This window comes from Sprattus sprattus, assembly GCF_963457725.1.
Source record: "Sprattus sprattus genome assembly, chromosome: 12".
In the NCBI taxonomy this organism is placed as follows: domain Eukaryota; kingdom Metazoa; phylum Chordata; class Actinopteri; order Clupeiformes; family Clupeidae; genus Sprattus; species Sprattus sprattus.
The window spans coordinates 19792536-19809860 of NC_137910.1; the positions used below are offsets into that span (position 1 = coordinate 19792536).

The window sequence follows — 17325 nt, forward strand, 5'->3', positions numbered from 1 at the left end:
CTGAGCCTTCTGCCGTAAACCGTTTGTGTTTGCGCATGCGGACTCACATCAGGCAGCGGCGGACTCTAGACATCCTATTGGCGGACTCACATCAGGCAGGGTCCTCACATTTGGCAGCTACAACGTTCTTTCATGCTGCTGACAGTTCTCAGTAAAGAGTGTTAATATCATCCTGCTTGTCTTTATTCTGAAGCTTCACTACACCACACATACCTTGGGATACCCAGGAGCAGGTTGCCCGTTCACAAAATGCTACAAAGATTAAAATAAAAAAAAGTTCATAATGGCCTTTTGGGACGTTTTGTTCAAGATTGATACAGTATATTAAGCTAGCTCGTTTGCTATCGCTAGCTAAGTGTGCAACCTTACAGATGGTAACATTAACATTTTGACAGTAACATTAACATTTTATTTTAACATTAACACATTTGTTGGAGAGACTAGTTATGTACTTGTAGTCGTTATAATACTAGTTGACATGAAGCATAACATTTTATAGCCAATTTCCTGGCGTAAATACGTCCACTACAAACACGTATCATATTCTCATTAGTGCATGTAAACCAGCAGATACTAATTTAAAAGAAATTCCTGCATTCAAATAATGTATCATAAAAGTTTGGATTAAATGGTCATTTATTATCACATTAGCATTTAATTATCACGGCAAACTATTACGTTGCACTGAACTGTAAGTAAAGTATAAAAAAGTTTAAATAACGAAACCTGTAATTATTTCTTGTGAATGAATATCATTCACGTCTTACTAAACCTAGACACGCGAAAGTGAACGAGGTTAATAAGTCCTTTCTGTTTCCTCTTCTGAGCATATGCAGGTTACGTGAAAAATTATCCAAAGACCCAGTCAAAATGAACGAAACATTTCGGTTTCCTCTAGCTTCCCATGCTGAGCCTATGCAGATCACGTGAAAAATGATCCAAAGACTTGCATCCGGCAGATAAACTAATCGTTCACCTCCCAACCGTGTCTTTGGATCAACGTTTCGTTCATCTGCCGGATACGGGTCATTGGATCTATGATTCGTTCTTCGGCCTGATACGGGTCTTTGGATCAATGATTCGTTCTTTTGCCGGATACGGGTCTTTGGATCTATGATTCGTTCTTCTGCCGGATACGGGTCTTTGGATCAATGATTCGTTCTTTTGCCAATCGTGTCTTTGGATCTATGATTCGTTCTTCTGCCAACCGTGTCTTTGGATCTATGATTCCTTCATCTGCCGGATACGGGTCTTTGGATCCTTTTCCACATGACCTGCATAGGCTCAGTACTGGTAGAAGAAACAGAAATTATTCGTTCTTTTTCCGACTGGGTCTTCGGATACGGGTCTTTGGATCATTTTTCACGTGACCTGCATTCAACGAATCATTTCTGTTTCCTTGGCTTAGCCTATGCAACAGTCCCGATGCGTGGTCATAAGAAAAAGAACTAATCTTTTTTAGAGAGGACTCGTTACTCTCGAGTCCTTGTAAGGATTCGTTCAAAATGAACGAATCGTTCATGAACGACACATCACTAATGCATTAAATGAGTAAAAAAAAATGTACGGATTAATCCTGTAAATTAATCATAACACGTTAACGCGTTATTTTTCACAGCTCTAAAAAATAAATAGATGGGATATATACAGTACGATACAAGATATATGGGGTATGAGCAGTAGTTACATTGGCAGCAATAGTGGTCATTACTGCAGATATGATATAGGCAGTGTTGGGAAAGTTCACTTTCTACATTAACTAGTTCAGTTCATAGTGCACACATTTTAAAATGAACTAAGGTTTGAAGGTTTGAAGGTTTGAAAATAACTTCAAGCTTCAGGCTTTCTGTTAGGGAAACTGTTTTCTATCTGCCGAGCAAATTACCTATTGTTCTGGAGGTGAATTGCTTTGCAACACGTGCAACCTTTTAGGGAACATGAATTGCTATGAGTACATTTACACAACAATGTTGCAGAAGCATACTGGCCCCTACAGGTTCAAGTCTGGTCTTATGTCATTTCCCAAACCTTCCCCCACCTCTTATCTGCCTCGCTTCCTGTCATATCTTCAACTGTCCTATCCAAATTAAGGCATAAAAAGCCCAAAAATAAATCATTAAAATTAAAAAAAAAAAAACAGAGACAAATAGCTACACTGTCAAGCAATGTCATTTATTTCCTAAAATATGTTTTACGAATCTAACTTACATTATCACTGCACACTCACAACCTACAGATAAGGTATAGAAGTTGAACTAGCATTTGTATTCAAAGTTTACACTTTAATCTACCAAAGTAGGACTCACTGTTTAACAGTACAATTTCCACAAGTTACAGATTATCTGCGTACAACATTTACAACACTGTCGCACGATGGCATTTCTTATTAGGGTGAATTCAGTTCTATTGGGACATCAGGTAATTTGGGACAGCATAATGAAAAGGGATTTAACTTCTGCCAGGAAAAGGCTATGGTAAAGTTATGGGTGCTAATACATTGCTTAGGAAGCATATAACAAAAATCTAGAGCTGTGAAAAATAACGCGTTAACGCGTTATGATTAAAGGATTAATGCGTTATTTTAGAATAAGGATTAATGTGTTAATAACGCAGGATTAATGCGTTATTTTTTTAAACTAATTTAACGCATGTGGAGAATGAGCTTCCAATAAACCCACAATTGACCGTTCGCGAAACTCCTCCCTAGAACAGCCCTCGTCCAATCCTACCTGAGCATTCTCTACTAAGAGAAGAGGGTCAGACAACTTGGAGGTCTGAGGAGCATGGTGAAACGCTGTTCATACGGGACGGGACTGTATCAAAGATCAACGAACACACATGTCGGCTCCAAAGTAAATGAAGCTTCTTGCAGCTAGCCAGCTAGCAAACTATGCTATCTACAGTGGGGAAAATAAGTATTTGAACCCCTACCGATTTCGCAAGTTTGGCCACTTGCAAAGAAATGTGTGATCTAGAATTGTATTGGTAGGTGTATTTTAACAGTGAGAAACAGAATATCCACAAAAAAATTCAGAAAACTGCATTTTATAACATTTATGACTTTATTTGCATTTGATGCAAAAAATAAGTATTTGAACCCCCAAGCAAACAGCAAGAATTCTGGCTCACAATGACCAGTTATGTGCCCAAGAAGCACACAGATTAGTCCTCATTAGGTCTAACGAGGTTCACCTGATCTCAACTGGTGACGTTTATAAAAGAAACCTGTCCAAAGAATCATACTTCACACCTTCAACCTCACCACCATGGGCAAGACCAAAGAAATGTCCAAGGACGTCAGGGATAAGATTGTAGACCTGCACAAGGCTGGAATGGGCTACAAAACCATTGCCAAGCAGCATGGTGAGAAGCAGACAACTATTGATGCGATTATTCGTCAATGGAAGCAACACCAAACAAATGTTAATCGCTCTAGGTCTGGGGTTCCATGCAAGATATCCCCTGGTGCGGTATCAGTGATCATTCGAAAGGTGCAGAATAACCCCTGAACTACACAGGGGGAGCTTGTGAATGATCTCAAGGCAGCTGGGACCACACTCACCAAGAAAACCATTGGCAACACAGCACGCCGTAATTTTTTGAAGTACTGCAGCACTCGCAAGGTCCCCCTGCTAAAGGAAGCGCATGTACAGGGCCATCTGAAGTTTGCCATTGCACACTTGAATGATTCTAAGACAGAATGTGGTCAGATGATACCAAAATCAAGCTCTTTGGCATCAACTCAACTTGTCGTGTTTGACAGGGGGGGGAATGCTGAATATGACCCCAAGAGTACATCATACCCACCATCAAGCATGGAGGTGGAAACATTATGCTTTGGGGCTGTTTCTCTGCCAAGGGTACAGGACGACTCCACCGCATCAAGGGGACTATGGATGGGGCCATATAACGTGGAATATTGGGCTTGAACCTCATTCCCTCATTCTCTCCCATTGAAAATGCAACCTTAAGATTTGGAGAGGATCTGCAAAGAGGAGTGGACCAAAATCCCTCCTGAGATGTGTGTAAACCTGGTGACCAACTACAAGAAATGCTTGACGTCTGTGCTTGCCAACAAGGGTTACCACCAAGTACTAAGGCTGAATCCCATTACACCCCTTAGCCCTTCGCCTTTCCCCTTCCCCTCCGTTTTGCGCGTTCACGTGGAGGGGTAGGGCTATCCCAATTCACGTTAAGACAGAAAGGGAGGGGTGAGGGAAGGGCTTTCCACCCCTCCAAACGGAGATTTTCCGAGGGCACACTTGAAACGGAGGGGTGAGACCGATTCTGACCGAATCCTGTAGATGGCGGCAAAAAGTTGAGTCTGGCAGCTGCCATTAAAGAAGAAACATCGCGCGAGTCCCTTTAAAAATGTCGGAAACAGCAGGAAAAGCATCACACAAATGTAAGTATTTTCTTTGTAATTCATGGTTTTAAAACTTGTTTGATGAAATGTTGCATTGTGTAAACAACAGCTGCAGGCGCCATGTTTGTTTATGTCTGGTGAGTGACAGCTGTCGCTCTCCGGTTACGTAACAGCTGACGCAGCGTACTGATGACGTACGTAATTGTTGAAGGGATATCCCAATTCGAATGGCTAGCGTTTCAAGCCCTTCGCCTATTGCTTCGTTTGAAAAGGCGAGGGCCAAGGGGTAGGGGTTAGGGTAGGGGTGGAGATTAGAAATGGGATTGGGCCTAAGTCATTTTTGTCAGTCAGTTTTGCTAGGGGTTCAAATACTTATTTTTTTGCATCAATTGCAAATAAAGTCATAAATGTTATAAATGTATATACAACTGTTTCTCACTGTTAATATACACCTACCATTACAATTATAGATCACACATTTCTTTGCAAGTGGCCAAACTTATGAAATCGCCAGGGGTTCAAATACTTATTTTCCCCACTGTAGCTAACTATCTAGTTGAGATAACACCCCCAAACAGTTATGGTTCATGTCAACTAGTATTATAGCGACTACAAGTACATAACTAGTCTCCCCAACAAATGTGTTAATGTTAAAATAAAATGTTAATGTGACTCTCAAAACGGGCAACCTGCTCCTGAGAATCCCAAGGTATGCATAAGGCACAACCTGAGAGCAATAAACTGGTGATTTGATACATAGCCATATCATTACATAAGGATCATCATTTTAGATGTATTAATGTCCAATATGGAAATGCAAAGATTACTGCTGAGTTGCAGCACTATTGTTTTTGTTTTTTTTATGAATAAAAAAAGAAAACATTTTAAATGTATCATGTCATACATCTTTTTCTCACAAAAATATACAGAGAAAAATATGTGATTAATCATGATTAATCCACAGAAACCTGTGATTAATTTGATTAAACATTTTAATCGTTTCACAGCCCTATTATTTTTATATTACCACTATAGCCTATATATGCACAATACTCGGCACTCTTCTGCACTTCTGGTTAGATTTAGTTGTCTCAGTACTTGTACTCTGTGCAATGACAATAAAGTTGAATCTAATCTAATCTAATGTCATTTTTTGACCTCTTGATTTTTGGGGTCAACTTCCTGTGTAATGCTGACCACAACCCCCTGTGTGATGCCACCTACCTTATGTCATGTGATTTTAGTAGGGCTGTGAAACGATTAAAATGTTTAATCAAATTAATCACAGGTTTCTGTGGATTAATCATGATTAATCACATATTTTTCTCTGTATATTTTACATTTTTCGTTAATGTTTTTGTATATGAGCCCGTCATTTGCTCGGCAGATAGATAACAGGTTCCCTAACAGAAAGTCTAAAGCTTGAAGTTCTTTCAAACCTTTACTTGGGAAGCACTGTAAATCTGAGTAGACATGCAGAATACATTTTAGTAATCTCATCTCGTAACATTTGTTTCACATAGCATTGCATGTTTAAGCTGTGATAGAAACTAGGCTACGTTAGCTTAATGCTAATGTATAGGGGAAATTCCAATGAGACCGTGCTAGCGAATAGCATATTCATCAAAGTAAACAATTCAAACAAACTTCGGTTCATTACAAATGGTTTCGGTTCATTACGATGGGTTATAGACATCCAGACAGGATGTTGTCAACCGACCAGCAGACCAATCACAGCCTTGCAGGCTGCGAGGCTTGTGTAAATCTTGTGTACATTTTGCGCTGATCTCAAAAAGAAACTGGACCGCGCATCACATGGTTTCTGACAGTTTCAAAGTGAGTTCACACGAAAAATCGTGGCGGCCATTTTATTGGGACCACTTTCCTGATTGAGACCAATGATTATGACGGGCGATGAATATTATATATAAGATTTTTAATGAATTTGCATATTAAGCCTTATAGTAATTGGCCAGGTTCTAATCATCAACACTAATAAAATACGATAGATGAACAAGTTTCAATATTTTAATATATTTATATATATCAAGCAAACACAAGCTATATAACAAGGTTTATGAAAACTTGACATTACTTTAAGGCTTAATATGCAAATTCATTAAATATCTTATATCTAATATTCATCACCCGTCATAATCATTGGTCTCAAGCAGGAAAGTGGTCCCCATAAAATGGCCGCCACGATGCCTCACTTTGATACCATGGGATGCGCTATCAAGTTTCTTTTTGAGATCAGTGACATTTTGGCGCAAGTCTAGAAAAATCGGCCGACGCAAGACGTGTAAAGCCGTGCTTGGGGCTTGCAAGGGGCTTGCAAGGCCCTCTTGCGCCTGCGCTTGCGCCTCGATTCACCCAAGTGAATCGCTGCAATTCGTTTACCGGAATTTAGCTCCGTTGCCGGCTGTAACTGTAGCTGCCAAATGTGAGGACCCTGCCTGATGTGAGTCCGCCGCTGCCTGATGCGAGTCCGCATGCGCAAACACAAACGGTTTACGGCAGAAGGCTCAGGAGCAAACTATCCAAGACGTGCATTCTCATACATGTTTTAATATCAACGTATCTGGCTTCTCTTAACGCATAATGTAGGTTTATTTAACGTAGTGTTTTATAATTTTGTCAACGGTTTACAGCATAAGGCTCAAGTTGTATTACTGTTACTAGTAGGCTAATGAATGCACTGCTTAACTAATAATTCAATAAACATGAAGCTTAACATCATAAACCTGGGTGGATTTCAAACGTAAACAAATGCGCTTGTCATTCCACTTCATGCTGTAGCCTACACCACCAGCATTACCTGAACCTGGCTCGTTGTACTACAATAGTGTCGCAAAGTTTGCGCATGCGGACTCACATCAGGCAGGTCCTCACATTTGGCAGCTACAGTAACTGCAGTGCATTCATTAGCCTAATAGTAACAGTAATACAACTTGAGCCTTAATAGTAAACCGTTGACAAAATTATAAAACACTACGTTAAATAAACCTACATTATGCGTTAAGAGAAGCCAGATACGTTGATATTAAAACATGTATGAGAATGCACGTCTTGGATAGTTTGCTCCTGAGCCTTCTGCCGTAAACCGTTTGTGTTTGCGCATGCGGACTCGCATCAGGCAGCGGCGGACTCACATCAGGCAGGGTCCTCACATTTGGCAGCTACAAGCATTACCTGAACCTGGCTCGTTGTACTACAATAGTGTCGCAAAGTTTGCGCATGCGGACTCACATCAGGCAGGTCCTCACATTTGGCAGCTAAAGGTGTATTTAATTAGCCTGGATACCAGCCTGAACTCCGCCCACAAAATTTTTGGGCTGGGAGATTCAGTCTGGAATCGAGTTAGTTGGGAGAGATTTAACGTTTCAAAAAGGTTGAAACGCAATCTAAACCAATCAAATTGTAAGGGCGGGCTTTATACGTTGATGGACAGATATAGATAGAATATACCGGAATATACATCGAACAAAGATGGCGCCGTCTCGGGAGCTTAGTGGGACATATTTTATATGATTTAAGCTATCTACACGACTTTTTTATGTCTACATTGACTCGGTTAGTTGTGTATACGCAAAACGAGTGTTGCCGAGGATTTTAGGTCCTAACTAAAGCACTCTAGACCATTATTGTTGAGTGCTAATTAAGTAACGTGAGCAGGCATATCTCAGCAGATATTGACAGCGCATTCATTTTGAAAGAGGAACAGAGAAACGCGATCAAGGCATTTGTCGATTGAAAAGATGTTTTTGCCGTCCTTCCTACGGGAGCAGGTAAAAGTTTAATCTGTCAGATGGTAATACTACGTTGCGCTGATTGGTTCTAGGTATCCAATTCAGCGAAGAGGAATTTTCTTTCCTGGTTCGTTGAAACACGCCCCATAATCACAGCCCAATTGTCCGATCTCAGACTCATATTCTGACTAGAATTATGAGTATGACATCGTCAGGCTAGTATTTAATGTTATATTTAATTATGTTGTAAACGGTTTACAGCGTAAGGCTCTCACGCATTATGTGGACTACCATCCGGTTGTTACACCGGCCAACGGAGTCGAACGTCCGCACTTGGTGGCCATCTTGCCACAGTCAGCTCGCTCATCCGTAACATTGTGTTGATTGTAGTACATGTACTTTTCAAAATAACCATAACTTCCTCAATTTTTTACCGATTTTGAAACGGTTTGGTTTGTTATAAACGTCAGAGATGTTGTTATGACATACGTATGAATAATAATTATTATTACAATGGGTTTTCATATTAAAATAACATTAAACTGAACAGATAGGTGGAATAAATCCCCATGCACAAGTTATTTATGTAATGTATGTTAAATCAATATATAATCAATATACTCAGCATACAGAATGGCAACATGAGATATATGTATACTTTTGTAATAGGAATATTACTAATATAACACAATTATTTGAATTATTACATGTTTAGTTTAAACAAGTAATAGTTCTGTAGTAGTAACTGCTACTATATAAAAATGCTGATGTTAATTCTAGGAATTGACAAACTGCACTGAAAGTGTTTTCTGGTCTCTCACTTTAACTGGGACATTTGGTACTGAATATAGACTGGTTATGCTGCTCCCTGCTGAAAGTAAAATGTTTCTGCTGTTACCTCAGAAATTGCCTGTTTTAATGATATGATTGTGGCTCAGGATTTTGTGGCCAGTTTTTTTTCTTTTTCATAACAAACAGGATAACATTAATGTCCTGGCAGTGGCAATGAGCTTCAATTTTGTATTTGCTTTGATAACATTGTTTAAATTGAGATTTACACTGAACATTTGATTTACCAGCTGAGGTTAAAAGTGTTTGCACAACAAACGTGACGGTACTTTTGTTCATATGGCAGAACATTTAAAATAAAAGTGCACTGTACACTACTTTTGAATTCATTATCGGAATTTGCGTATATAAATGCGATTAATCGTGATTAATCAGGGAAATAATGCGATTAATCCTGGTCTTTGTCAGAGATAATTTATGATAATAATGTAACTGTTAATTCTATTTCTTATGGAAATAACAAAAGATGACCATATTACGACATCCATCCACAGTATCTATCAAATTACGTGACAAACATGAACTGGTCATGTGAGCATTGCACAGTGGTTGTTGTGATATCTCATTCAGGTTTGCTTTGGAATCATTTGTTAATCTGTGAAATTAATTGACAGACCACAGCACAAATTGTGTTAGCCAGATATACTATTTATACTTTATTTAAAAACAAATAAAACAAACATCAGTTGTATGAGATAAAAAGCATGCATGCATAAAAACAATGGCCATGTTCAAATGTCATTTAATTTTAACTTTGACAGTATAATCCATGAAAAATAATATTAAAGCACAGTCTGGTGAAATATTTTCTACACATTACACAGCAATGACATTTTTATTGCTGAAAACAACATCACCTCCTTTTTTAGTTTTTTTGTTTATGCAACGCGCATGTTTTTAACACAATGTACAAGTTAAACTGAAGGGTGAAAGGTGGCAGGGGTGTACCGGAAAATACATTCTGCCCTAGAGCTGTCTGCCAGCACTGGCCAGAGAGTGAGTAATATGTGGCACACATGGCTAGTAAGGTCATGAGACAGAATTTGCTTTGAGGGTCCACCGGCCCCCAAGATGTGGTGGTCCACAGGATATGTTGTCCCTTCAGTTTAGTTTAAGTCTGAGCAGAAAGGCTTTGATTTCTTCACATCTTGGATGGTTCGTACAATTAGCAACTGTCTTTATGAGAATGTGGATGCTTTTCTTTCTCTCCCTAGATTGTATAGGGATATCTGCAACTTTTTTGTGGTAATCAATGGACTTTATATGATAGAGATGATTTCCATAGCTACAATATAACAGCTGTAGAGTTGCAGGACTCAGATCTTCCTCCTTGAGAAGATCCCTAAATATTTGATCTGCTTTATCTGTGTTCCCAGAAAGGGTATAGATTTTTGCAAGAACAAGTTTCCCCCTACAGTAGTTTGGGTAAAAGCTAGTGACCTCTTCATAAATGTCAATGCATTTTCTCATCAGCTCCCTGTAATCTGCGTTTCCCTGCATATGCTGCAATTTAAAAATCTTACTTTTATAACAAACTGCAAGCTGCTTTTTGGCTTCTCTGTCAGAGGGGTATTTCCTCACCATGTCTTCTGCAACTTCCACAGCTGAATCCAGTGACTGTGAACGAAAGAAATAAAGAATTTCTCCAAGGCCACGAAGCATTGGTCTTAGCCTCTGAACTAGTTCATGAGCCTCTCTCACAGTGTCCTCTGTGTTCCTGCCAACCTGTGCCAATGCTGCCAAGTAGACAGCTGCCAGGTATAGGTTATCTGGATTCATTGTCTTGGCATGTTTCATTTGCTGTATGATTTCCTCTCTCAACTCTTCATCCCCTGCATCAAAATGAGCTCTATACTTTGCCAGAGCAAGGCCTGTATGCCACCCTTTCCTGTCTGGGTTTCCTCTCAAAGCCAGCTCAAAGTTATCTATTGCTTTTTGCTTGAACTCATTGTCAAACCGCACCTGAGTCCAGCCTTTCTCCCCGTATACCTCTGGATGCAGATCACAACTGGTTCGGGCAGGAAAATCCTCCTGGAGCCTAGCCACTTCATTCAGAAAAGCTTCGCTCTTTGCTTGCTCACCCAAAAGGTAATGCACCCAGGCCAGGTTCGCCTGGTTCACCAGAAGGCGTGGTCCTCTCCCCTCCGTGTAATGCCCTTTGAGCGCCACCTCAGCCTTTTGCAGGTACGTCAGAGCTTCCTCTGGGGATTTGCTGATGTGGTAGGTGATGTAACCCAGTAGGTTGTACAGGTGCCCCTCCCAAGCACAATCATGCTGACTGCACTCCTCCAAATAATCTTGCAGATAGCGAACATCGCCACTGAGGCTCCAGGTGAAGTGGCACTCTAGGTTGTCCAGGCATCTTTCCAGAGGAGTCTTTATTGAGCTAAAAGATAGAGAGAGAGAGAGAGAGAGAGAGAGCGAGAGAGAGAGAGAGAGAGAGAAGCACTGTTATCATCCCCTTACCATTGTCATGAATAAAAAGAACACATGTGTACAGACTACAGATCAAAGTAGTTATCATACTGATGAATCAGCCATGTAGCCAGAACCTTACAGTATATACACTAATAGTGGTGTGTTCTAAATGTAGCATTATGTTATCTACAGTGATTCACAGAGGCAGAAATGTGAGGAAAAGCTATTTTACCAGTAAAGATTATTCTACCATGAGACGACACATACCAGGGGTTAGCAAACGTGTGTATTGATATAGTTTCAAAATCATACTTACTCCATGATGGCTTGCAATATTGTGGTAGCGAATTAAGAAATTATATGATGTCTTCTCCAAACAGCTTATTTCAAGAGTTCAGAGCTTCTTACAAACCTCTAATATATATACATCCTTGCTTTATCTAGTAAGTTATAAAGCCAAGTGCTTAACACCTTGTGACCTTTGACTGGGTTTGTGTGGATGATGAAAGCAACACTATCGTCATGTCTTATGTTTCTAAAGAAATGAAACCAAAGAAGCAAAGCTGAAGAAACGATAAAACAATTTCCCTTGAAATAGAGAGAGACTTTATTGTTACAATGATCATTACATTATAATTACACTGTGCATCTTCCTCCCTTTAAAGAAGTACATGTAAGCACGTTTGAGTAGTTATGTTGGCCCATCTGTTGAGAGGAGATAGTATTTTTTTTTTTTTTTTCACTAAACAAACAAACGGTTAGTTTTAAACTTTTCGACCAACGTTTAGCGAAATTATCATAATGGGCCCTATCTTGCCGATCAGAAACGCAAGTAGGACGGCGCCAAGCGCAAGTAGCTGTGTGGGCGGCTCTATGGCGCAGTTGCTATTTTAATGGCGGAAAAAACACACTTGCGTCCAGCGCAAGTGTCAAAAGGGTTGGTCCAAAGGAGGTTACTCAGCCATAGGTGTGGTTTGGGCGTAATATGCAATAAACCAATCCGAGCGTCATTTCACATTCCCTTTAAGAGCGAGAAGCGCATAGTCCATAGCGGCTTGTTATTTTGATGGCGGAATTACCTGGTGGAAGACCGGAGAAGTTCACAGCCGAGGAGACCAACGTGAGATTTACACCAATTTTTTTGGCAAGCCATATATAATTACAAGGAAAATAAAGTATTTACCACTTGAGGAAATCATTGTGATATCCATATCCAAGATATTTTAAAAATAAGCATACATGTAGCCTACACATTGACCCAAATGATTCAGGTTAATTGAAGCTGCGTGACATTTGATTTATTGTATGGCTTTGTAAAAAGCCGGGAGATAGATATATATGGGGATGCGAGAAACCCTCCCAAAGTAAGCAAAGTCAAGCAAGCATGTCAAGATATTGCCGTGATTGTTTCTGCAACGGGGCACCCGAAAACGTTGCCGAAAACGCTATAATGACGTCCGGAGACGTGGGACATCCAAGCTGGAAGGTAACACACGTTCTAGTGCCTTCACGGGAGGTGGATCTGCCTCGACCCAGGATCTGACGGCAGCAGAGGACATCGCCACGTCTACCCTCACGCCTGAGAGCGTGCAGGGATTTGGGGGCATGGAAATCGGCACCCAAGCCAGTGCACCAGCTGACCAAACCCAAGGTACATAAATAAAGTCCACATACACAGAGATGAGTTTACAAGATTTATAATAATACTGGCATTAAATAAATGCAACAAAGCCATACAATAAATCAAATGTCACGCAGCTTCAATTAACCTGAATCATTTGGGTCAATTGTGTACGCTAGATGTATGCCTAGTTTTTAAATGTCTTGGATACGGATATCACAATGATTTCCTCATGTGGTAAATACTTTATTTTCCTTGTAATTATATATGGCTTGCCAAACAATTGGTGTTAATCTCTCGTGAAGACGACAGAAGTAAAGTGTAGCCTACAGGTCCTATACTGTGCGGGCAAGCACATGCGCCCTTAAAATAGCGTTCTGAATACGCGTTACAGACTTTAGACATTGCGCCTCACATTAGACCAGCTTTTTTTTGGTCAATGGCGCACGGCGCACGGCGTTTTTGTTTGAAACTGCAAGATACCACTTGCGCCAGAGAAACGCCTTCTCTGTTCCGCCCCCGCCCATGTCGACGCAAGTTCATTTCGAAGCGCGCCTCTGGAGGGAAAATCGCGCTGTGCGCCGGGTGCAAGATAGGAATGATACATGCGTCGGTGACAATGTCAATTGCGCTGGGTGCAAGATAGGGCCCAATATGTTCTAAACCATGATGTCAATGGCTAACACTAGTTTTGGTAAAAAGTTTAGTGTGCGGTTATTCTATAAGTCGTTAAAGTATTGTGCTGAGGTGGTCATCCAAGTGATGATGTCCTTAACACATTTCTTAATTTTGTTTGTTAAACATTTGCTTAAGTGGTGTTTGTCTTATATGGAATAGGGTTTGTTATTTTTCAGAGTGAATACTTTCCCGACTCCTCTTCAACACTTCAAGTGGCATGCATCTGAAGAAGATAGTGGATTTCCCTTCCCTATTCAGACATTCCATCACACACGTGTAACTGAAGTCCCATCAGTGCCACTGTCGAATTTACCAAAAGCTTGCTCTTGGCACAGCCAACTACAAACTAGTGATCTAGTAAAAACTATAGAAACTATTAATTTGCTTAAAAACATTGCGTTTGACAAAGGTGCCCCGCTGCCAGCATTCTTTTACAGTGTAGATTATGATCAGATATAACAGATACAGTTTTGGAGCAAAGTTCTACCTCATTAGTGTAATCTTTACACTTGGATGATATTATTCCTGTACTGTTCGTTAAAACACCCTGGTACGTTGATTAATGACCCGGATCAGTTTAAGGTACTGGTTTACAAGGATCGAAAAGAGGATTGAGGTTAAGGACATCACTTGGATGACCACTATACTTGCACAATACTCTAGCGACTGATATAATAACTGAACACTTAACTTTTCACTTAACCATTATTAGTCATTGTCATCATGTGTAGCAAGTGGGCAACAATTAGTCTCTTTCTGTCTCTCTCCTCCTGTCACACAGCACTACGTCACTTATTGGGGAATGGGTCGTGATTGATTAGGCTGCCTGACATATTAAGAACAGGCTTATATATAGACACCTGGGGTTCCAAAGCCAGTAGCTCATTGTCAACACCACTGGTTCTGGGTGCTGCGTGTAATCTACAGGAGGGCAAACGTTTGCAGAGCCAATGTATGTTGGTGTGCTTGATGTGCGTGTAAGGAAGTGACGCCGTGTTGCTGTTGTGCGTAACAAGTGTCGGCTGGGCATTGTTACCGTAGCAATGAGTGGATTTGTTGAAGCCATCAGCCACTGTGGTCGTAGCCTACTTAAACAGTGTTAGACCCTCGCAGCTACACAGGGGTGCTAGTTGCTGTTTTGTTTTGATACATTTGTGCCGCTCATAAATGGCTTACTTTATTGTGTTTCTTTTCCTCTAGCCTATTGGCCTGTGTAGCCTATAGGTGTAACTTATTAAATGTGAGGCGTAGGCTAGAGTGGATTTATTTGGTTTCTTTTTACTTCACTTCCAGTCCATGTGTCTCCCTCCACAGCTAATAGCCTCGCATAAGGCCCATTAGTAACTTACCCTGAATAGCCGGTCTCTGTAGTTTTCTCACTCTAGTAGCCTACAGAGATTGCAGTGTGCATGTAGTTTGAACTCTTAATTGCCTGGTCACATACCACCTGAACGTCTTGGATATTATATGGCATTTTCCCTGAATTTAAACACGTGTTATTTAGTGTGCACAAGACCACGTGTGTTAAGAGACCTGGTCTGACATCAGTTCTCCTAGTGGCCCATTGCCGAGGTTCCCCATTCCCCCTATTGTGTTTTATGTATGATTGTATCTGGTGACCAACCAACTCCACGCTTGCGTACTATTTATTAATAAAGATTCTTTTTGTACTTTCTCAAAACAACTGTGGCAAAAGTGTTATTGAGTTCCCCTTGCTCCGATATCATTAGATCACTTCAAGGGGTGGCGTAGTCGACTGTACCGGAGAGGGCGCTACAATGGTTTAGATTAGTGCTGTCAAATGATTAAAATATTTAATCGCGATTAATCGCATTTTTGTCATAGTTAACTCAAAATTAATCGCGTTTACATTAATAAAAATTAATCGCGATCGCACATTTTTATCTATTCTAAGGCCGAATCTCAATTCTTCTCCTTGCCCCTTTTGCTTAGTCTTGTCTTAGTCTTAACCCTAGCACTTGCAAGTGTAAGGGCCAAGGGCTGAGATCTTTCCCCTATGAAATGAGACGCCACTCGGTTTCGGGTACGTCATGCGTGACTGTATGAGTTATGAAACTAGCTATTTAAAAAAAGTCTAATGAAGAACATGGTTGCAAATATATATGTATACAACTGTGTAGAGCACGAAACAAGACTGTTGTCATTTTTTAAATTAATTATAAGCCAAAAATACTTACATGTAGTGTATGTAGCATGATAGCTGGCAAGCTACCATATAAGCCAATGGAGTGGTGGTATACGCGCTAATTTGTATCCTAAAACTACCGTTTCAAAGCTTCAGTTAAGACCGACAATACTATGCATCGTTCGAGTAGCACATTTCAGATCAAACCGAGTCATTATAAACATATAAAAAGTTGTGTAGATAGCTTTATTCATGTAAAATATTCCTCGCTTCGAGCAGCCATGTCTTTTTGAAAATTCCCGAGCTGGTTTCGCGGTGTGCTCTGGGATAGCCCTTGGAGGAGTAAGGTAGCTCTCCGATCATCTCAAAAACGAGGGCCATACACCCCTTAAACTTACCCCTTAATCTTGATCAAGTTGGGTATTGAGACACCACTAGCTCTCACATGAACGCGCAATTTCAAGGGTAAGGGATAAGATAAGGGGTAAGGGGAAGTATTGAGATTGGGCCTAAATGTCCCTTCAATAATTTTTTTCCATCATTTTTATTTTATTTTAATGCTCTTATCAACATAGAAAAGTGGATTTGCTTGCTTTAAGCAATGTTTTATTTTATTGAAAAACAACATTGCCAAAGAGCGGTACAAAATAAAATTATAAAGTACACATTTAAGATAAACAAGGACTCAGCCTATAGTGCAGTTAAACCATGGCTTAATATATATATATTTTCAAGTTTAATGTGAACATAGAAGTCAGGCCTCTTATTTCAAAAACAATGAACCGTAACAGTAAGGTTACCAATAAAGGGTAAGCCAACTACTTCTGTGCTTTCAGCCAGCTGCCTGTTGACATTTTCAGACAACAGTGAAGCTCGCTTCTTTTGCACAACACAACTTTTAAAGGTAAACTTTCTATTCAGAAGCTCTTTATCATCCATTTCGCCGTATCGCGCTCACCATTCACTCAAACGTGACATTAGCCTACTACACAGTTTGGGAGGGAGAAAAGAACGCGATAAAAAAATGAACGCCGTTAAAATGGGTTTGCGCTAACGCCGATAATAACGCGTTAAACTGACAGCACTAGTTTAGATAGAACATTATTTAGATTATTTAGCTGAACGTTGATAGCAAAGTTTATAACTAACGGTTTGTCTGTTTTGTGGGCCAGATGGGCCAACATAATTACCCAAAAGTGCTTACATGCACTTCTTTAAAGGGAGGAAGATGCACAGTGTACTTATAATGTAATGATCATACCATAAACCCTCACCTTAAAAGATAACTGCTGAAGTCTATCTATTTCAAGAGAAATAGTTTTTTAATTTCTTCAGCTTTGCTTTATCAACCAGACACGCCCAGTCACAAGATAGGGGGTGTTAAGCACTTGTGTTCACCTACAGAGAAGACTATGAATGAATATGTAGAAAAGTTATCAGATTAACAGCATGGTTACAAACTCTCTCTTTCTGTCTCTCTCTCTCTCATTATATATAT

General features: G+C 40.1%; 1 protein-coding gene across 1 annotated transcript; it reads right to left on the reverse strand.

Moving 5' to 3' along the window:
* Positions 1-10065: 10065 nt before the first annotated feature.
* LOC308373570 (interferon-induced protein with tetratricopeptide repeats 2-like) lies at positions 10066-11703 on the reverse strand (the record flags this gene model as incomplete). The annotated part of the gene is made up of 2 exons (XM_080849141.1): positions 10066-11350; positions 11699-11703. 2 exons carry the CDS (start codon positions 11701-11703, stop codon positions 10066-10068), a joined length of 1290 nt encoding a protein of 429 aa, XP_080705267.1.
* Positions 11704-17325: the final 5622 nt, after the last annotated feature.